At 35.0% G+C, this 23836-nt stretch overlaps 1 protein-coding gene across 2 annotated transcripts; it reads left to right on the forward strand.

Moving 5' to 3' along the window:
• The first annotated feature begins 3415 nt into the window (after window positions 1–3415).
• Window positions 3416–23348, forward strand: LOC125656204 (heat shock 70 kDa protein 12A-like). 2 transcript variants are annotated; one of them, XM_048886798.2, is made up of 7 exons: window positions 3416–3488; window positions 7757–8099; window positions 8214–8432; window positions 18247–18585; window positions 18738–18956; window positions 19138–19285; window positions 22055–23348. In XM_048886798.2, exons 2-7 carry the CDS (start codon window positions 7785–7787, stop codon window positions 22822–22824), a joined length of 2010 nt encoding a protein of 669 aa, XP_048742755.2. In that variant the 5' UTR covers window positions 3416–3488; window positions 7757–7784; the 3' UTR covers window positions 22825–23348. The 2 variants fall into 2 exon arrangements, with proteins under 2 accessions (XP_048742755.2, XP_048742757.2); XM_048886800.2 differs by having other exon boundaries at window positions 19138–19262; window positions 22055–22216.
• The last annotated feature ends 488 nt before the right edge of the window (window positions 23349–23836 follow it).

A 23836-nucleotide genomic window follows, 5' to 3' on the forward strand; every position in this document is an offset into this window, starting at 1 on the left:
AGTGTTACTGACTGGTTTAGGTAAATCATTACTCGATCAACTGCAGGCTAGATAGCCATTGACCATGTTTTATTTGTTTCATCGTATTTATCGTGACGCTTCAGGAAAGGTGCTTAGTTCCGATAGAACGAGAGCGTACCAAAATTTTTCTAAGCGACGCTCTGATAATACTGAGATGACCTCGTACGGGGAGTTGTTAGATCTTGTATTGAAGCGTATCGTAGAAGAAAGGATGTACCGGTCTAATTATACCCCCGAACGAAGTTCTGGGGGTATATAAGGGTATATAGGAATGACTCTGTCTGTCCGTCTGTGCAGATTCTTGTCCGGGCCATAACTTCTTTGTTCTTTGACATAGGCATACCATATTTGGCACACAGGTGGATCACAATGAAACGATGTGCCGAGTACCTTCATGACCTTTATATGACCTTGATCTTTGACATCAAAAGCTCCATATGACCTTGACCTCGATGTCCAAATTAAAGGTTTTTACAATCGATTCTTGCCAGGGCCATGACTTCTTTGTTCTTTGACATATGCATACCATATTTGACACATGAGTGTATCACCATGCGACGATGTGTCGGGTACCTTAATGACCTCTATATGGCCTTGAACTTTGACCTAAAGGTCAAAATTGATTATAGGGTTTTTACATATTCATACCATAAGACATAGACTATGTGTCATGTACATTCATGACCTCTTTATGATCTTCACCTTTGATCTCAAGGTCAAAATTATAGGTTTATACCATGGATTTGTGTTCGGACTATATCTTCCATTTTTTCTACAAAGGCTTACCATATTTTTACACTCAGGAAAGAGGTAATGTATACCTATTAACAACACCCTTTGGGAGATTGGGGTAAGCGGGGGGTATTCTTAGTGAGCATTGCTCACCATACCTCTTGTTCTAATTAGATTGGATATACACATAATCTGCAAGTCTTTCGTTTTAGATCTATACATTATTAATCATGTGTACGGAAATTATGTAAACCATAACTATTTCAATTATGTTTTATCGTCAATGTGATAATCATGCAACATTGTCGGTAGGGTAGGATGGAGGTTTTAAGTTTAAGTTGAAGTAATTTGAATAAAACCCGTCAAGCGACCATCATTATCAAGAAAAATATATTGAAATATGAAATAGATACAATGCGTAGCATAACAACGTGGTGTGGGGGCAAGAGAGGGTTTGTTTCTTCATATTCCATCTGGAACTATCCTGTTTACGCTTAACTATTAAAATGTTATAAAGGTATTTAAGAAAGGCAATCCATACCCCCATGAATTAGAAAGTTGAATTATGAGAAAGTTTTGCCTAAATGACATAAGCAGTGTCCGGAACATTTACAAACATGCAAAGTGTATGTGAGAATTTCTAGTTTTAGAGCCTTTTTGAGTCAATATGCCGGCAATTTTAATTATTACGGCAGATTTATAAATGACAGTGCTATTTTATCTAATGAAAGTCGAAATGAAATTAAGGATTTTTTCGACATAGGGAACTCTGGTCACAAATATTTGAAATTGGTCTATAAAAGTATATCACACCAGTGTCAATTCCTGGACACTACTATTCACAAAGATAGCCAGTGATTAAACATTCGCCTACTAACAGCTTCCAATACCTACATATACAGAGTCCTCACAACCTGTCAGTTTTCAAGAGTTTAATCAAAGAAGAATGTACTAGTCATCTGAGGAATACTAGTGATCAAGATGTAATCAAAATTATTTCTTACGATTTCAAGACTCATCTGGAAAAAGGTTCATCCCTAATGAGGCGGGCCTAACCACGCAATCTAAATGACATGTGATATTAATACCGCCAAAACACTCTTAATTAGTTTTGATTTGCATGCAATTGACCAAATGCTTCATTAAGAGTTTTGGGTTCTAGTGAGTTTCAGACATATCTGGTTCTTCGGATAATTTTGCTTTATTATTATATTTACCTTTTGATGGCTGCCAAATGCAGACCTGCAGATACTCTTCTCTTATTTTCACCAGACTCTGACACAGGTAGCTTGTCGGAAAATCACCTTACTTTCATAACTGAAGATGACTATTCCACCTATGCCCATTAACATTTTAATGAATTTTTATCGCCTTCTTCACTCCCCGTTTCTTGTATCCATTTTCATGTATTTTTGCTCTTAATTTCATAAAATATATTTTCATTCTGTTTTGCTTTACTGTCCACGGTTGTGTCCTAGCATCACAAACACCAACTCATTTGGTCGCTATGATCGTGGTAAGTTTCCTTAATTTCCTCAGTGTGTATAGAATTTCCTCATTGTGTTTTAGAAAACTGTCTACAAACTGTGTTCCACATCAATTTCGTACTTAGATATTTTTATTTAAAATAGGTTTTAACGACAAACTAACAACTCAACTTTATGAAAAATGGGATGATTTCAGCTTCTCCATTGTCAACTTCCCATATTTATTAAGCAAAGTGTCATTATCAACGGCATATGGTGTTTATATATATCAACTGATTCAATCTTCAAGAGCTTGTTCTGCCTATGATCAGTTTTCAAATCAAGAAAGGTATTGACAAACGACTTGATGATACAAGAGTTTCAAAAGTATCGCTTAAAGGCAGCATTTTGGAAATTCCATGGTCGTTATAACGATGTTGTTTGCCAATACAACCTGTTATTGGGTCCAATGTTATCTGAATTGTTTCATTTCAACTGTAAGACCATTCTTGGCACACTTATTATGACTGCTGATTACCTCGTTAACCTGATCATGATATAGGGCCCATGGAGGGTCTCACCGATCGACAGGGATGTTTTATCTGCCAAGGCACCTGGTCCCACCTATGATTTATCCAGGGGTCCGTGTTTGCCCAACTCTATATTTTGTATTACTTATAGGAGTTACAATGTATGTGATATATCATTGTTCATTATATTCGCCTTTTCATACAACACTTTGCTTCATACACGACAATCTTAAACTGTTTGTGTTTAACAATATATGCACCATAAAGCGCAGAAATGTGTGTTTTCCGGTCGTTTGATTATTGTTTTCCTTTCGACCCATCTTTGTTCACATGAACGTTTACCTAAATTTACAGACGGCATGGATGTGACGTGCTTCATGATGTAGAAACAACACGTAATAAGTTTAGATAATTCCGGAAGATTTATATTTGACGGATGGACGAAAGATCTTATCGTATTTTTAGAATTTGTATTTGGGTTTATCTGGCGAATTTTTTCATTTAAAAACACTTTTGACGGAAGATTGTAGCCATGACGAATTGTTCGCCGGTGCAAAGTATCATATTTCTCTTTGTAAGTTGACATTGACGAAGTATTAAGTTAACATTAGTAGATAAAATATTGGGTTGATAATTTTGGGCTGATAATAATTGATAAGAGGGTTCAATTGACTGACTAGATTGTTTTCGATTCTTTAAAACCTTTCTGCTATGCAGTAAAAAGGACACGTTAATACTGGTATGTAAAGCATTTATTGATTATTTCATTAGATCAATGATTCCTAAGATTAAAACTGAAAGTTATTTTCTTCCCATTTCTTTTCCTTAATTTCAATGTTAACATCTTTTAAAAAATCAAGTAGAAATTAGATACGCTGAACAATTGAGATATTACACCGCAGTTGTACATGTAACAAATATTCAGCTGGATTTATCTCCATACTGTAATTAAATTTCTTCACTGTTGTTGAGTCATTTTTATTGTTTTAAAAGATTTCGAATGTTCATGACAACTTGGTGACCTACTTTATTTCATTTCTTTTAAGCATTCTGCAATCATTTGAATATTGCTGAATGCAAGATGGAAAAAGAGCAGTAATAGTTTTGTGAAATAACTGTGATCATGAAAACTATAGATAGGTAGAGAGATGTCAGCGCAGATGTTTGTTCTAGATAACATGTATATATACAACTTAAAATCAACAAAAATTTGATACGTGGTTCAATGTTATTAGTGTTTTTCACTGCCTCTCTAAGTGACTAAATTAATGCAGATACATATTCCATTGTACATGTATTAAATAGAAAGGAATATTTGAAAATGCCTTAGAGGCATGCACCTGTCTAAAATAGTAAATTTCTATTTCAAGCATTACTGACCAGAATGGATGGAAACGTTTTTCAACAATTTTCAATGATAGAAAAATCGACCTCTCTTTTATTCTATCGACTTCTAGACTTAGACTCATGACAGTGGCAATGTTATCAAGACTTATCTTTTCAATCCATCATGTAGTCATCCACTTCACCATTTATAATTGGTTTGCTTCTGTTGTTTTACGTAAAACCCAAGATGTAAACATAGGTAGTGATTGCTCCTTTGCCAAACTCTCAGCATCTACAAGTGACAGTCACGGATATATCGGACCGTAAACAGGCGTTGGTACGTTAAGACCTCTCACTACCACGGTCATCAGCAGTAAAACGGGACGTTTAACAATATGCAACCAACCAACCTATCTATCTTCATTTACATTATGATTTCCCAAACTATAATTACGACATCAGTGTGACGTGTACTTCACAGACATATCTGAGAGTTTATGGTTTCGCTTCTTCGAGTTTTTAGCTCACCTGAACCGAAGGTTCAAGTGAGCTATTCTGATCACATTTTGTCCGGCGTCCGTCTGTCTGTCTGTCTGTCCATAAACTTTTCACATTTTCGACTTCTTCTCCAGAACCACTGGGCCAATTTCAACCTAACTTAGCCAAAAGCATCCTTGGGTGAAGGGCTTTCAAGTTTGTTCAAATGAAGGGCCATGTCCCTTTCAAAGGGGAGATAATCACAAAAATGCAAAAATAGGGTGGGGTCATTTAAAAATCTTCTTCTCAAGAACCACTGAGCCAGAAGAGCTGAAATTTACCTGAAAGCTTCCTGACATATTGCAAATTCAAGTTTGTTCAAATCATGGCCCCCGGTGGTAGGATGGGGCCACAAGGGGGGATCAAAGTTTTACATACAAATATATAGGGAAAAACTTTAAAAATCTTCTTCTCAAGAACCACTAACCCAGAAAAGCTGAGATTTACATGAAAGCTTCCTGCCATAATGCAGATTCAAGTTTGTTCAAATCATGGCCCCCGGGGGTTGGATGGGGGCCACAATAGGGGATCAAAGTTTTACATACAAATATATAGGAAAAATCTTTAAAAATCTTCTCCTCAAGAACCATTGAGCCAGAAAAGCTGAGATTTACATGAAAGCTTCCTGACATAATGCAAATTCAAGTTTGTTCAAATCATGGGCTCCGGGGGTTGGATGGGGCCACAATAGGGGGTCAAAGTTTTACATACAAATATATAGGAAAAATCTTTAAAAATCTTCCTCTCAAGAACCACTGAGCCAGAAAAGCTGAGATTTACATGAAAACTTCTTGACATAATGCAGATTCAAGTTTGTTCAAATCATGGGTCCCGGGGGTTGGATGGGGCCACAATAGGGGATCAAAGTTTTACATACAAATATATAGGAAAAATCTTTAAAAATCTTCTTCTCAAGAACCACTGATCCAGAAAAGCTGATTTTTACATGAAAACTTTCTGACATAGTGCAGATGCAGGTTTGTTCAAATCATGGCCCCCGGGGATAAGATGGGCCCCCAAGTGGGGATCAAAGTTTTACACACAATTATATAGGGGAAATCTTTAAAAATCTTCTTCTCAAGAATAGCAAAGCTGTGATTAATCATATTTATATGGAAGCATCTTCAGATAGTGTAAATTCAAGTTTGTTCAAGTCATACCCCCAGGGGGTAAGGAGGGGCCACAATAGGGGTTCAAAGTTTGACATTGAAATATTTAATTTAAACAGCTTCTTGGAAGATAACTCTCTCACTTCCATGATAACATCAACACCTAATGTTTTTTGAAGAAAAACAACAAAGTATTAAAAATCAGACTCTCTATTTCATGAAGATACATATTTTATTAAACTTCATTATAATTTCATTTGGGCTTCACACTGGAACCTTTTACTAACAGTAAAACATTAAATCATCTAACCCCACCCTCTACAACAAAAATATAAACAAAACCCCACCCACAGAAAAAAACCCAGCAATATACCCCACCCACGTAATTTTTACTGGAATACTTGTAAGCTCATGCACAACCACTTGATTAAAAATATTAATGTCCAAGGTACCCTCTATGTTAAGATACAAACTTAAGGATAATACACTTAAATCCATTTATGCTCATTTTTTATTTTCAAAACAATTTCTTGTTTATGATTATCATTTCTATTCAAAGCATCTATGTACTGAATTTTGTTGATCTCCATTTTTCATTCAAATATACTGGGTAAACTTCCAAAAATTAAAAAACAAATATTTTTTCAGTTGTAAGCCTGTGGACTGATCACAACTATCTATATACACTTGTAAACTCAAAGGCTCACCTGTTCCATCAGATAACTTTATAAAAACAATTTTGACCTACATGTTTGTAAATGTAGATAAATTTTCAATTTTTTCTGCTCTTGTTAATTTTGCATCCAAATAAATCTAGTGATATAATTTCATTTTTGTCTTCATTTATAAATTAAGAAGAAAACTCGCCGTCGATTCCTTTTGAACAACTTGGTGAATATCATTAATCTTGGCACCAAAAATCTTTGACTGAAGGGCATTCAATTGTTATAATTACACACTTAATGCACATATTTACAACGTGTATGACCCCCTATTGATTTTCTGGTCATACCTGTCATGTTGGGTTTAAAACATAAATACTATTTTCTCAGGTGAGCGATGTGGCCCATGGGCCTCTTGTTTTTAAATACTTTTATCGGATGCAACATCTCCTTACCTCCTTCAGCTCTCTACTGACAAAACAGTACCACAACATTATAAAAGCAACTCCTATATAATCGCCCTGCAACGTGCCTACCTAAAATGTCTTAATCTTACACAGCCATTCCAATTTCTCAATTTATTCACGATTTGATTACGCCTGTTTGCAATATTGATCTAAGGAGAAGCCGGAATTATATATACATGTAAGATAATAGTACACCATCGTCTCCCGATCTCCTTATATGTAAAACTTATACGGTACCAATTTTGATCCACCAGATGCGCATTTCGACAAATAATGTCTCTTCGGTATATTGTGATTTATTCAATGTTCTGTACGTCTGTATTGGAATAAAACTGTTTATGTTTAAGCTTATTGCAAGTACATTGCATTTACAAACAGGCTTATTGGCTTCAGAGATATGTAGCAATATTACATTATCACCTGCATATGGTGTTTATATCTCTCAACTGATTCGATACGCTAGCGGTTATTCTGCTTACGGTTAGTTTTGAAATTGAGACAAGTTGATGATAATGCGGTTTCAACAGTCTCGATTGAAGTCAGCATTTCGCAAATTCTATGGTCGTTATAACGATCTAGTTTGTCAATACAACCTATCACTGGGTCAAATGCTGTCTGACATGTTTCATACCGATTGTTAGGCCGTTCTTGGCACACTGATTTTCACTGCGGATAACTCCATTTACTTGATCAGGAAATAAGGCTCATGCCGGGTGTGACCAGTCGACAAGAAATACTTACTCCTCCTAGGCACCTGATGTCACCTCTGGTGTGCACAGGGACCCGTGTTTGCCCAACTATCTATACTCCATTGCTTATAGGAGTTATGACATTGATCACTTCGTTATCTTCAACTTTCATATACATGTGCCATAGACGTAAATTTCTTTATATTCATCCATGCAGATATGAATATGAGACCATTCTCTTAAATATGACATCGAGCGAGAAAGACAGCTACCTCTTCGTTGCTGCAATAGGATTTGGAACATCATACTCTGAATGTTCTTTCTCATCCAAAGACGATTTCGTTAGAAATCCAACAAATGCTTATTCAAAAGAATGGTTAAATCATTCCAGTGGAAAGATGTCCAAGAGGACGCCTACATGCATTCTATTTACTAAAGAAAAGGAATTCAGACATTTCGGTTTCGAAGCCGAAGTGAAATACGCTGAACTGATGAATACCAACGAACATAAAGAATGGTTCCTTTTTAAAAGATTCAAAACGAGTTTCTACGCCCTCACGGTATGTGTTATTTGTTATACCTGAAAAAGATATGAACATTTTATATTAAAATGTATCAATGTTTCTTTATAGATCGCAGATAAGTCAGTGTTGTTTGGTCTACTTAAATTTTAGTCCAGCGATGCTGATGTGGTCATGGAGGATGAAAATGGTAAACCGATGACAGTTCTGACTGTCTTCTCGGAGTCAATTAGATATCTGAAGGATTCCCTACTTGAAGAATGTCGGGCACAGAACACAGATGTCAAACTAAATGATGTAAAATGGGTTATCACTGTTCCTGTCATATCGTCTGACCCAGAAAAATCATTCATGCGGTTAGCTGCAACTGAGGTATATTTTGCATTGTATTCCGTATGAATGAAATTATTTAGAAATATGAAAATCGTCCTTAAAATGATATGTGTATTCATTTTAAAATGCATACTCTCAGTGTTTCAGTACACGATTTCAGAGATTTTGAAAACAGTGTATCTACGGATAACAACAAAGTACATTTTTGGCCGATTTATGCCGCATTTTCAAACTCCATAAAATTGGTTTAAAATATTAGAGATATGCACAAATGAATGATATTTAATTCATTTTTATCATCATATTAATATTGATTAACAAACAAAACCTTTTCGCTGTTTCATTATGAAATATATTTTCACTTGGGGAATTGCTTGATCCGCCAATCAAAGCATATTAGCCTACAATGCGTCATGCATTACAAAATGTACAAGATAACGTCACGTCAAATCGATTGACATGTGGATCACATTTTGTGATTTGTTAACACTTTTCTATGTCGGGTTTAATACGTAATAATGCTGTATATGCAACGATAAGCTATAAATTAAATTAAAAGTTAAAAACCAAAAATCATGTAGCATTTTCTGATGCATGATGTATTTTGTGTGATGTCAGGTTTAAATTAAAAAAAACTTTCCGGTACTTTCTATGAGAGCGACTCAAAAACCGATATTGCGCTGCGCAGTAAACATTAGACCTACATAGGTAACATACACATATCTTCTGTTATAAAGATTCGTTGCAAACACCACCTTGCGCTTTCAAATTTAATTAAAGGTACACGCTCCAGTTATGTTAAGAAGCAAGATGGCGATGTCATCGGTCGACCATTCGTCAGTCTGTTGCTAAGTGAATCATTGCGCGGTGCATGTGATTTCTCTTGCTAGGTGTTAATTTACTTCTTTTTATAAATGAAGACTTGTTCAGTTTAGTTTTGTCTTTTACATCAAATTTCGAGGGAATGAAGCAAGTTTTCACCTATGTTATACGATATGATATAACTTGGGGCAGTTTACGCTTCTTATAATCCACTTTGCGGATTATAAAGCGTAAACTGCACCAAGTTACATTATACCACATGCATCAAGTTACATAACATCCCGTTAGGGATCCGAGTTTGAATAGGTTCTCTGTACCCCTTGCTTGTCGTAAAAGACGACTAAATGACGTGGTCCTTTGGATAAGACCGCAAGAACCAAGGTGGCAAGATAAATATCCCTTCCTGCTCAAAGACCTAAGCTCCGAGAATAGGACAAAATTTTGATACTCTTCGATGGCAATGGTGACGTCTCCATATTAGTGAAATATTCTCGAGAGGGACGTTAAACAATATACATCCATCCATACATTCATATATCGTATAGCATACGTCAAAATTATTATCATTCCTTAATCATATTTAAAATGCATTATTAATGCACAAGTGCGTAAATGTATATCGGGGGAAGCAAATTAATAACATTTTCGTCAAAAACATTGTCAATTAAACAAAAGCAATATATAGTAGCTACATGAAAGGTAAAAATAACGAACAGTGATCAATAAGATAAGAAATTCAAAATAGAGAATGGGGTAAACACGGACCCCTAGATATACCAAAGGTGAGATCAGGTGCCTAAGAGAGTAAGCATCCCCTGTCCACCGGTCACACCCTCCGTGAACACTATATCTTTATCTGGTAAACGGAGTAATCCGTCGTCAACATCAGTCTACCAAGAATGGCCTAACAATTGGTATGAAACACGACAGACAGCATTTGATCCAATTGTACTTATAGGTTATATTGGCAAACTATATTACTATAACAACAGTACAATTTGTGAAAGATTAACTTTAAACGAGACTGTTGAAACCCCTGTAACATCAATTCGTTTGTCGGTGTTTTTCAGTAACTTGCCTCGTTTTCAAAACTGATCATACACAGGACAATGCATGTCATTATGATCGTCGCTATCAGACTTATCTACCACACATCAACGTCCTTCAAATGTGCGGCCCATTCACGGAACGACCAGCACGGGTTTATATTGATGTCTTCCGTATAACATATCACCACACAGGTGATATGTGCAAGAGGGACGTTAAACAATATACATTCAATCAATATGTGTATATATAGTTATATTTGTTATCTAAATTCGTTGATATAAGTCTTGGGCTGCATGAAATGAAGGGTTAGGGTTATTATTTGACGCTTTGGTCAACAGCTCTTCTATGTTCATTTCCAGCGTAAATACAATGTAAATACGTAAACAATAATGTTGCAGTTTTATAATAATCGCCACAATTTTTTATAATGCAGTGTTTTCGTTAGGAACCGGCCGCCGGCCGAATTGACCGCCTCAGACAACTAAGTTGCCGGTTCAAATCGTGTTTGAAAAAAAAATTATTGCATCTTTTTTTTTTAACTTGAAGTTGATTATTATTCTCATCGAAATAACTAGTACTTATTAGTTAAAATAGACCGTGTTTACTAATTAAATATAGACGGTGCATCACTTCCTTGTTGTTGAAAGCGGTACGTATCGCGGATTTTCATTGGTTGCGAATATCGTGTATAATCTATGAAGGATTTTCATTGGCTGTAAATTCCGAGTCGATGTTGCGTTTTGAATGAACGGGAATCTTCCCAAATGTACCACGCTGACCCACAACAATGATAAAAAAAACTTAAAAGATGAACGTGAAGAACTGGTGATGAAAAGAACAGTTAAAGACTATTTTGAAATCCAAAGCAAGCAAACGAAGCGATCTAAAGGTTAAAAATAAAATTAATTCCCACTTATTTTGCATGGTTATTCGTTCAATTAAGTTTACTGTTTACCTGTAGCATGATTGATTGCAGATTTTTTTTAAGACTGTCATGTGTTTCTAAATATGCCGCCAGAATACAGGATTTTGCGTTTCTGATTTTCAAAATTTTCTGGGACTTAATTGATCATGATTCATTTTTATTGCAAACAAACTTTTTGTTATAGATCTGAATTTGAATGCTGACGACTGAATGTCATATTTTATGCACTTTGCTGAAATACTTGAAAAAAAGATATATAATTTCACATATTTTAAACAATACCCTCAGAATGCGCCAGAATGCAGGATTTTGCGTCCTGATTTTCAAAATTTTGGTGGGGGGGGGGGGGCAACCCCCCCCCCCGAATTTTTTGGGCCTCCTCAAATCCTTTATAGGCCTGTTCAATGAAAAGGAAGTGAAAACCCTTTAATGGAAGAAAATATTTATATTTTTATTATATATGCAAACTTTAAAAGCGGTTAGTGCATGCTAAAAGATATAATTTTATCTCAGTTAACTAGATCGTACCAAAAATAAACGGATTTCGCTAAATGTCGTTTCGCGTAGTTTTGTCGTCACAATCAAATGTTACATCCTTTGAATAATAGTTCACTTTAGCTTTGGTATTTGAATGAACAAAACGCAAGAGATAAATACAAAATACCGTAGCTGAGAAATTGTTAATTTTTCATGATAATAATAACATCTTTTATTTATACAGGATTGCACAATTAGTTATATAAACTAGTTTACATTGTGGTCCTGTCTATGACATATATACATATCGAGAACATATATCACAAAATATGGAAATATCACAATTTATATACATACAGATAAGAACTAAATGAAAAGAGACAATAAATACACGAGTATCATTGAGAATCAAAATAATGTTTTAGATAGGCTGATTTAAAAGATGTGGTAGTTGTGCATTTTCTTATAAAATCTAGTAATGAATTCCATAAAATGTTTGCTGAAATGATAAAAGATCTTCTGAAATATTCTGTTTTGGCTCTTGTAACATGAATAAAATTAGTAGAGCTCTGTCTTGTACTTCTTGTGTTTACATCATTCACAAATCTAAAAACATACATACTCTGGAGTCATATAATGTAAAACTTTAAACATACGAATATTTTTTTCGATAAATAAAATAGTCAATCAAAGGCATCCATCTGAAATTTGATAGCATGCAAGGTGAAGATAACGAACAGTGATCAATCTCATAACTCCTATAAGCAATACAAAATAGATAGTTGGGCAGACACGGACCCCTGGACACACCAGAGGTGGGATCAGGTGCCTAGGAGGAGTAAGCATCCTCTGTTGACCGGTCACACCCGCTGTGAGCCCTATATCCTGATCAAGTAAACGGAGTTATCCGCAGTCAAAATCAGTAAGCCAAGAACGGCTTAACAATCGGTATGAAACACGTCAGACAGCATTTGACCCAATGCGAGGTTGTACTGACGAACTAGATCGTTATAACGACCATAGAATTTGCGAAATGCTGACTTCAATCAAGACTGTTGAAACCCCTGTACCATCAACTTGTTTGTCAGTAGCTTACCTCGATTTAAAAGTTGACTATACCCAGAACAAGCTCTTGCATATCGAATCAGTTGAGATATATAAACACCATATGCAGGTAATAATGGAATATTGCTACATAAATATGGGAAGTTGACGATGGAGAAGCTGAAATCATACCGTTTGTTGACACTGAATGAGGTACTTTGATATGTAAAATGATCCTTGCTGCCCTCTTTTGTAATTTAAAAAGCCTATCAATATTTGCCTTGTTTTTTGTATCCTGCCATACTGTACAACAATAATTAAAATGAGGAAAAACAATAGTATTTTAAATTTTGAGTAGTGCCTCCTTTGCCATAAAAGTACTCAATCTCCTTAACACCTATTTTCTGACTAAGTTTTTTGCATAAGGCATATGTGTGATAAGACCATGCAAGACATTCATCGATGTAAATATCTAAAAGTTTGGCACATTTGACATTTTCTATTAACAAAATCACCAACATTAATACAAAGGCTTCTACATTTCGATAATTTCTGTGACGTTCCTATCAAAATACTTTGTGTTTTCTTTAAATCTATTGTCAATTTGTTCTTATGCTTCCATTCCATGGATCATCCTTTAACTTTTTTCTATCACATCTAAGGATTTATCAGAAACATCTTGCGTGGTACCATCTGCATATATATTGACTGTAGAGTGCTTGAGACATGTTGGGTAGTCATTTACAAACAGAATAAAAAACAGAAGACCCAATAAAGAACCCCAAGGGACTCCGATTGTAACATCTTTTTTTCCTTTGAGATGGTCCCTTTCCATTTGACACATTGCGATCTTTCATGTAGAAAAAAATGAAACCACTTAAAAGTTTTTTCCCCACAAATACCATAAGATAAAAGTTTGTGCATCAATACATCATGATTAACTGTGTCAAATGCTTTGCTTAAATGACTATTGGTATTTTGCGGAACGGAATGGAACGAAATCGGTTGTGGGGTACCTTAAGGGGAATCGACTGTATCAAGTAGAGGTTGTAAAAATGAAAATGAAATACCGTGCTTTGAAGTTTTAGTTATATACATAATTGTATATACTCATGTGGACCTATGAAAAGTAGAGGGTTGTAAAATAAAATACCGAGCTTTAAAGTTCTAGTTTCCATATACAATTGTATCCAATCATATGGGCTTTTCTTCTGCGTTCATTTCTGTAGTTACTGTATAAACTATGTTTAAATTTTGATGTGTATTTATTACTGACATAAAATGCACATTTTATGCGCTGGTTCCGTTCCGTTTCGCAAAATACCAATATCCGTGTGGATATTAGTATTTAGTGGAACGGAACGAAACATCGAAATTAAAGCGTTATTCTACACCTGCAAGTATTCTGTTGTTATTCAATTATTTTCATTCTTTTTAATGAAATCTTAAACTCCGAATTCTCTCTTTTGTTTTTCTTTTATTGCCCCCCCCCCCCCCCCCAGTGGGGCTTTTTGTAAATTAATGCCACATTGTTTTCTCCTGTTTCTGTTGAAGCTTTCCTTTTCTTCGGTTTATTAGTTGATTATTCTGAAAGTAGAAGGAGTTGTCAATGGGAAAAATGGGAATCAAAATATAACGTTCGGCATAAATGATAGTGGCAAATATAAACCTCACATAAAAAGTGCTGTAAATTTGCGAGATAGGAAGGTATCCTCCTACACAAAAGCATAAGACGGATCCTGCGAATACACTGGCCTCAAAAGGTACGAGACGAGACAGTGAGGGATAGAGCAGGAATGGAGCCTATTAGTAGTATTGTTAGGAAAAGGAGGTGGAAATGAATAGGGCATGTTTTGAAAATGGACAAAGCCAAACACGCTAGAATAAGCAATCACCTCCTGAAGGAAAGCTCAAGAGAGGCAAACCTAAAGAAACATGGAGAAGAACAGTAGAGAGAAAAAGAAATGAAATTGGATTCAAGACCTGGACAGAGGCAAGCAGGGTAGCAGAACGAAGGACAGAATGGAGAGGTGTTGTTCACAGCCGTGTTCTCCACAGGGGGAGAAGTGAAATTTGCGACGTCACACTTACAAGTTGAAATAGTTGCTAATATTATCTCGTTCCGTTCCGTTCCGCTAAATACCAATATCCGTGTGGATATTGGTATTTAGCGGAACGGAACGAAACATCGAAATTAAAGCGTTATTCTACACCTGCAAGTAGTCTGTTGTTATTCAATTATTTTCATTCTCTTTAATGATATCTTTAGACTCCTAATTCTCTCTTTTCTATTTCTTTTATGGGAGAGGGGTGTAAATCAATGCCACATTGTTTTCTCTAGTTTCTGTTGAAGCTTTCCTTTTCTTCGGTTTAATACTTGATCACTCTGAAAGTAGTAGGAGTTGGCAGTGGACAAAAATGGGATCAATGTAAAATTGTCTTGATAAATGATGGTGGAAAATTAAACACCTAACAAAAAGCGACTGGAAATTTGCAAGGTTACTAACAAGTTGATTGTATATTGTTTTTATATGTTATATTGTTTAACGTCCCACTCGAGAATTTTTTAGTGATATGAAGACATCACCATTGCCGGTAAAGGGCTGCAAAATTTAGATATATGGTCAGCGGTTACGGCCTTTGAGCAGGGAGAGATCTTTATCGTGCCACATCTGTTCTGACAAGGGGCCTCGGTTTTTCCGGTCTCACACGAAGGACCGCCCGATTTAGTCGCCTCTTACGACAAGCAAGGGTTCTGAGGATCTATTCTACCCGGATCCCCACGGGATACTAAAAAGTTGAAATAGTTCCTAACATCTGATTCCGTTCCGTTCCGCTAAATACCAATATCGATTTTGAAGTGTTATTCTACACCAGCAAGTTGTCTGTTGTTATTCAATTATTCGCATTCTTCTTAATCGTATCTTAAGTCTCCGAATTATCTCTTCTTTTTTTAAGGGGGGGGGGGGGTATTGTAAATTTGGTAAATGTCACATCGTTTTTCTCCTGTTTCTGTTGAAGCTTTTTTTCTTCTTTGGTTTATTAGTTATTAGTTATTGAGTTGTCAATGGGAAAAAAATCAGGGTCTATGTACAATGTTCAGCATAAGTGATAGTGGCAAATAAAACCTCACAAAAAAGAGACTGGAAATCTGCGAGGCTACTAACAAGTTGAAATAGTTGCTATTGCTAGCATTATCTGATTCCGTTCCGCAAAGTACCAATATCTGTGTAGATATTAGTATTTAGCGAAACGGAACGGGACGATGTGAATTTGAATTATTTTGGTATTATGTAAAGGCCAATTGCAAGTTACTTAAAGTCTTTGATTTTTTCTAAAAACAAAATATAAACCTTTAATTTGTAAATTAAAAACTCCCTTTTACAATGCGATATTTCACAGAAATGTGTTTCACTTAACCTGACTTGAATATAGTCACATTGTGTTATCTATGATAGTTTACAAATACAATGATACTGCGGTGTAGCTAACCACACCTGGTTTCCTAAGTTTATTCAAAAATGTGGTGAAAGGGTACAATACAAACATATTACACGGAAATCAACTGACACTGAAGAATACCTTAGAATGCGCATATCAGATAGATATTAAAACACTAAAATAGATCATCATTTAGAAACAAATGTGAAATTAATTGAACGGGCATGCACCAATGAGAAAATGTACACATGATGCATGTAATTATTCTGAGTAATTCCATATTGTTTTAAACCAATAGGCAAGTGATTAATATATCTAACTAGGTTACAAATGCGTACACAAATACATTTTACAACATCTGGTATTTCTCGGTGTATCTTTAGACACATTTACAATGCCGAGAAAAGTATGTGAAACCTTTAAATAAACATTTACACAGGTTTATATTAATTATCTATAAATGCTTAACCGGATAATGGATACATCAAGTGACGAAATGATGCAAAATGAGCGCGACATATCGTGTCAGCCATGGAGAAAACAAAATACTAAATAAGTCGTACATAAACTAAATCGTGAACATAACATCTTAAACAATCTCTGACTCAGCATTGATTTTGTAAATAAATATTATTATCAATCATTAATATTATTATTATTAGACTATTTCCATGTGTAGCAAATACTTCAATTTCGATGTGTTTCGTTCCGTTCGTAATTCGGTGTCTTACATGTAAGATGCGATTAAATTAAATGAAAATAATTGAATAACAACTTTCTATTTGCAGGTGTAGAATAACGCTTCAAATTCGGAGTATCGTTCCGTTCCGCTAAATACTAATATCCACACGGATATTGGTATTTTGCGGAACGGACAAGATAATGCTTGAAATTATTTCAACTTATTAGTAACCTCGCAAATTTCCAGTCCCGTTTTCGTGAGGTTTTTATTCGCCACTATCATTTTTGGAGAAAATTTTCCTTTGACCCGGGTTTTTTTTTTCATTGACAACTCTACGTACTTTCAGAGTGATCACCTAATGAACCGACGAAATAGAAAGCTTCAACAGAAACAGGGAAAAACAATGTGACATTAATTTACAAGAGAGTTACCATAACAATATCAAAGAAACACAAGTATTCAAAATCTTACCTAACACATGGATATTTTTAAAATTTGCAAGCACATTTCATAGATACTGTGAGGCAGGGAATGAAATGATTACCAAACATAAGAAAAATTCTGATATATGCGTGACAAAATCTTGAGAGACTACTTGCATGTGTAACTTGCATGTGTAGTATAACACTTCAATTTCGGTGTGTTTCGTTCCGTTCCGTTAAATACTAATATCCACACGGATATTTGTATTTTGCGGAATGGAACGGAACCAGCGCAGAAAATGTGCATTTTATATCAGTAATAAATGCATATCGAAAATTAAACATAGTTTATACAGTAACTACAATTGTATACGAAAACTAGAACTTTAAAGGCCGGTATTTTATTTTACAACCCTCTACTTTTCATAGGGCCACATGAGTATACACAATTATGTATATAACTAGAACTTTAAAGTCCGGTATTTCATTTTAAAACTGTCTACTTTTTACAGTTGATTCCCCCTTAAGGTACCCCACAACCGGTTTCGTTCCGTTCCGCAAAATACCAATAGCCGCTTATATCAATAAAAAGTACAACTGTAAGTTTCCTTTTATCAATGTTCTCAAGCCATTTGTCAATGATATTATGTAAAGCAGTTTCGCAAGAATCTTTTGGTCTGGAACCTGATTGATGCTCTGTTAAAAGATTATTTGCATTCAAATACTCGTAAAAAGTGTTAAAAACATGTCTTTCCATAATTTTACTTATGATAGGTAAAACAGATACCGGTCTATAATTATTAAAATGGAAATTATTCCCAGATTTGCAAAGTGGGGTAACTCTAGCTTTTTTCCATTCATATACAACGTCACCCTCCTGTATAGAGAAATTCATGATGAAACACAATATGGTAGTTACAACATCAATATCAACCGTATACGGTTGATAAGGTGCTTTGTTCTTGAAATGATATTATTGTGATATATTAGGCTGGAATAAATCCGGAAATGTTAACTCTTGCACTGAAGCCAAAGGAAGCACTATTTGTAGCTGCGATAGACTTTGGAACAACATATTCTGGATATGCCTTTTCGTCAAGAGATGATTTCAAGAGGGATCCGACAAAGGCTTATCTAAAAAGATGGATAGATCCTTCCAGTACCATGATGTACAACAAAACATCTACATGCGTTCTGTTCACCAAGGAAGGGAAATTTAGCCATTTTGGTTTTGATGCTGAATGCAAGTATAGTGACTTAATGGAAAACAATGATCATAAAGAATGGTACTTTTTCAGAAGATTCAAAATGTGTTTATACGCTCTGAAGGTATGCATTCAATGTAGCATTTATAATCAGACTTGATTACCATTGAGACATTTCACATTCATTGTTCGTTATCTTCACCGTTCACTAAGATACACAATGAAGTTCGATATACACTGTTCGGATGCTAATGTTAGTTGACTTTTTCATTTTAGTCTTGCAATGAAAATATAAATATTAAAGATGAAACTGGTAAACCGATGAGATCTCTGACGGTTTTCGCTGAGTCTATTAGATATATGAAGGATTCCTTCCTGGAACAATGTCGATGGCAGAATACAGATCTTCAATTAGACGATATCAAATGGGTCATTACTGTTCCTGCAATATGGTCTGATCCGGCAAAATCTTTCATGCGGTTAGCGGCCATTGAGGTATCATCCGTCTTATGTCCACAATATAGAAAAAGTATGAATACCATCTTTGAAATGAGATGTGCATTTTGTATATTAACTTGACAATATTTTTTTCTGTTATTGTGATTGAAAACATTAACACATTTTTACTGTATTGACAGATATTTGGTATCTTAATGGTGTTATTGTAATACATTAGGCTGGGATTGATTCAGAGATGCTAGCCATTGTACTGGAGCCAGAAGCAGCCGCAATATACGTGAAACACATTCTTGTAGAGAGAAAAGATGATGAACAACTTCGAACATTTGCTCCCGGATCCAAGTACGTCGTTGTTGACGCAGGAGGTACATGTAACTTTAAATGATCTCGCGTATATTTAGCATTCGTTCTTGTAAAAGAAAATCCCAGTTGTTATATTTGTACTGAGTATGATTTCATATACTCAAGTACCATATGTATGGACATCAATTGACGAGTATACATGTATCACTTGGCAGTGTCTGTCAAAGTCTCTGGCGTGGTTCAACCAAAAAGTTCAATGTTAGAAAAGATCTGTATTATGAAAGGTGAAGATAACGAAGAATGATCAATCACATAACTCCTATAAGGAATACAAAATAGAGAGGTCGATAAATATGGATCCTTGGATATAACAGAGGTAGGATCAGGTGCCTAGAAGAAGTAAGCATTCTCTATTGACCGGTCACACCCACCATGATCACTATATCTTCATCAGGTAAACGGAGTAATCCGTAGTCAAAATTAATGTACTACGAACATTCTAAGAATCGGCATGAAACACGTCAGACAGCATTTGACTCAATGATAGGTTGTATCAATTGGCAAACTTGACACACTAATTTTAACTACGGATAACTCCTTTTACCTGATCAAAATATGGAGTTTACGGTGGATGTGACCGATCAACAGGGGATACTTATTCGTCCTAGGTGATCCCACTTCTAATATACCCCGGGGTCCATGTTTGCCTCTATTTTGTATTGCTTATAGGAATTATTAGATTAATCGCTGTTCGTTATATTCACCTTTCATCTTCATAACGACCATATAATTTACTAAATGATCTTATGTGCAAGCACAGCCTGCCGTTGGGTCAAATTCTGTCAGACATATTTCATACCGACTGTCAATAACCAATTTGAACATTGCTTTCAGACATTTAGTTTCTGAATTTACTGTGGTTTATTAAGAGAATAAGATTGCACTGTCGTCTGCATACTAGTATACAAGGTAAAGAATAATTTCATAAGCAAGATTAAAAATAGCAAAATACCTAAAACACTACTACTAATAATGATAAAGTACTCCACACACAACACCAATAGGGTCTGACATATTGTTTTGTATTATGCAAATTCGTTTTAATTAGATAGATTTAACCCACATGGTGTTTCTCATTCCAATACCTTCGAGTTACTTGCATGAAATACCAAAATTAACAGTCTCAGAAGCCTTTAGTAGGTCCAACATCAGCAGGTTAAGGTAGATAGATCATCGTGTAATGTCATAGATTTTTGCAAAAATCGTTATTAATTTAAATTTTCCGTACGATAGAATTATATTTTTTCAGAGAAAGCTTATTCCCTGGATAAAATGAAAAATTTGGCAAACTATTGATAGTGAAAAGGTTTATATTTTCCATAGATAATCAACTATTTATTGTGAAAAACAATGTTGTAAAGGGCAATAACTCATATGCTGGTATTTCCTCTACTTTATGTCTATTATACAATGATTTCCCAGATATCCACAATTAATTTATACACATTTATAAATTAGCAGGCTTTTTTTCAACTTTTGACATTTGGAATTTGTCGTTTTAGAAGTTTTGATCTATTTTTTATTATTCTGTTTTACTAAAATATGTGATTATTTTATGTTGACTGTTTTTGTATGTCTATGTTCGACATCTTAACAAAAGGTGGCAACATACACGTTTTCTTTGGTTATTAATTGAATTAAACAATATTGAGTGCAAATTGATATAATTTTTCCACTTTCAAGTATTATTATTGATAAGTTACAAAAGGATGGAATTACCTTAATGTCTTAATGTAAATACCATTTCCTATACTACATTTTATAAAATCTAACAAGTATATTAAATATTCTTTAGTGAAAATATTCATCTAAAATCAGACTGGAATTTTAGAAATAGATTTTTTTTCCATTTGAATACTTTACAAATTAACAATGAATAGGCAACTCTAAACTGAAAATGGATACTAACGGTAAACTAACAACTCAACTTTATGACAATTGGGATAATTTAAGCTTCTCCATCGTGAACTTTCCATATTTATATAGCGCTATTCCATAGTTATCTTCATATGGTGCTTATATCTCTCAACTGATTCGATACGCAAGAGCTTGTTCTGCGTATGTTCAGTTTTTGAATCGAGTCAGGCTACTGACAAACTAGTTTATGGTACAGTGGTTTGCAACACTCTCGTTTAAAATCAGTTTTTCGCAAATTCTTTATTCGTTAAAATGGTCTAGTTTACCAATACAACCTATCATCGGGTCAAATGCTGTCCGACGTTTTTCTTACCGATTGTTAGACCGTTCTTGGCACACTAATTTTGAGTATGGATAATTCTGTTTGCCTGATCAAGATATAGGGCTCACAGCGGATGTGACCAGTCGACAGGGGATGCTTATACCTCCTAAACACCTGATCTCACCTCTGGTATATCCAGGGATCCGTGTTTGCCCAACTCTCTATTTTATATTACAGGAGATATATGAGATTGATCACTGTTCGTTATCTTCGCTGTTCATTAAAACAATAACATACAATAAGAATTTTAAACAAAATTAAAAAATATTAGAATACAATCATTCAAACAGAAATGTAGAATGAAAGAAAGAAATGGAAGCAAGAATTGTTAGAATAAGATTGTGAAAACAAGCATATAGAATTGAAATCGATATGTTAAAATAAGATTATTTTTTTAAAAATGTAGAATTGAAATAAAAAAAATGTTAAAATAAATCCTTAAAAGAAAATGTGAACATATACTTGCTATGCACTGTTATACGACCATAATAACACCGGTGTAAATACATTCGTCTTTTTCATTCCTGTACAGGCGGAACAATCGACACAACTGCACATGAGGTTCTGGAAGATGACCACGTCATAGAACTGATAAGAGCCACTGGTGGAGATTGGGGAGGCACGAGTGTTGACGAAAGCTACTTGAATTTTATCAAATGCATCAATGGTGATAAAGTCGTTAAAAAAATCCTTCAAGATCAAAGTAGCATTTTCTTTGAAACTACTAGAGAATTTGAAATTGCGAAACGCACAATCAAACCCAATTCAGATATAAAGTTTTCTGTTAGGATTCCACCAGGACTTTGCACAACTTATAACACAGTTAATGACGGAGATTTGAAGTCTATTAACACTGCATCGATGAAAAATAAAGGACAAGTGGGTGTTACATTTACTGCTGACAAGATGAGATTAGCATCAAAAGATGCTGAATGTTTCTTTACAGACTCAATATCAAACATATGTCTTCATTTAACAAACCTGTTTGAACAAGAAGCAGGAAAAGGAATAACCACTGTCATTCTAGTCGGTGGCTATGCAGAGTCGCCAGTTCTCAGCAACGCCATTAAGTCAAAATTCCCTCAGATGCGTACTATCATACCACAGGAGGCAGCGTGGTCCGTTTTGCGTGGAGCAGTCATTTTTGGACATGATCCAAGTCTTATTAAGCAACGAAGGAGCAAATATACATATGGCATAAGTGTTTACAAGCAGTTTGACCCATCTGAGCATGATGAAAAACACAAATTTGTAAAAAATGGAAAGCTATGGTGCGATTTACTTTTCAATAAGCTCATATAGATTGATCAACTGGTGACAGTGGATGAATATCAAAAGGAAAAATGGTATAGAATGCATGAAGCTGGCAGTGCAGGAAATCTCTCTCTTTATTCAAGTACATCAAAGAATCCGAAATATGTTGATGAAGACGGATGCTCTTTCATAGGAAACATTCTATCCCCAGGGCATAACTTTCTTCTCAATGAATCTATTACGGTTAAAATGTGCTTTGGTGAAACAGAAATAGAATTTAAAGCACACCAACCAAAATGTCATCTAACGAATACGTATCGTTTGGGTCAAATCTGAAATCACAAATTGGTATCGATTACGACGTGAGTTGCTTTAATCAGTATCATAGTCATTTACCAAGGAAACTGTTGTGTATAACTTCCTACAGAATACAAAATTAGTTTGACAACCTTGAATAATTTCGGTATCAATACTATTTCTTTCTTGCATTACTTATTCTTATCTACTTTTATTTTCCAGAATATGTGCAGAATTGTTAATTGTATCTCATGATCGAATGAATAAAATTAGATTTCCATACATGTACATTTGTACTTCATCGAATATAAAATTGCAATATAGATAGATAAATAAATAGATAGATAGATAGATCCGCAACTAGCCGGGGTTGAACTCCCGACCTTCGGAACAAAATCTCTTAGCAGCATGTAATCAGCGCGCTAGACCGCTCGACTATCTGGGCAAGTCAAAAAACATGCTTTCAATGACGATGGAATTCTCGCCACGCTGTCACACGCTACATGTACATGGTCATTGAGAATGGAAATGGGATACAGTTATTTAACGTACATTTAAGAGTATCATACATGATACACATTGCATTTGAAATATTTTTATACAAAGCACGGAAATAGCAATGAATTCTTAAATGAACATAACTGCCCTAAGTGAAGAAATATTTCAATATAAAGCACAGAAAATTTCACTTTATTTGAATACCCACTTCCGCCCCTACCCGGGGTTGAACTCACGACCTACAGAACCAAATCTCTTACCAGCA

This window comes from Ostrea edulis, chromosome 7 (genome assembly GCF_947568905.1).
Source record: "Ostrea edulis chromosome 7, xbOstEdul1.1, whole genome shotgun sequence".
Lineage (NCBI taxonomy): Eukaryota > Metazoa > Mollusca > Bivalvia > Ostreida > Ostreidae > Ostrea > Ostrea edulis.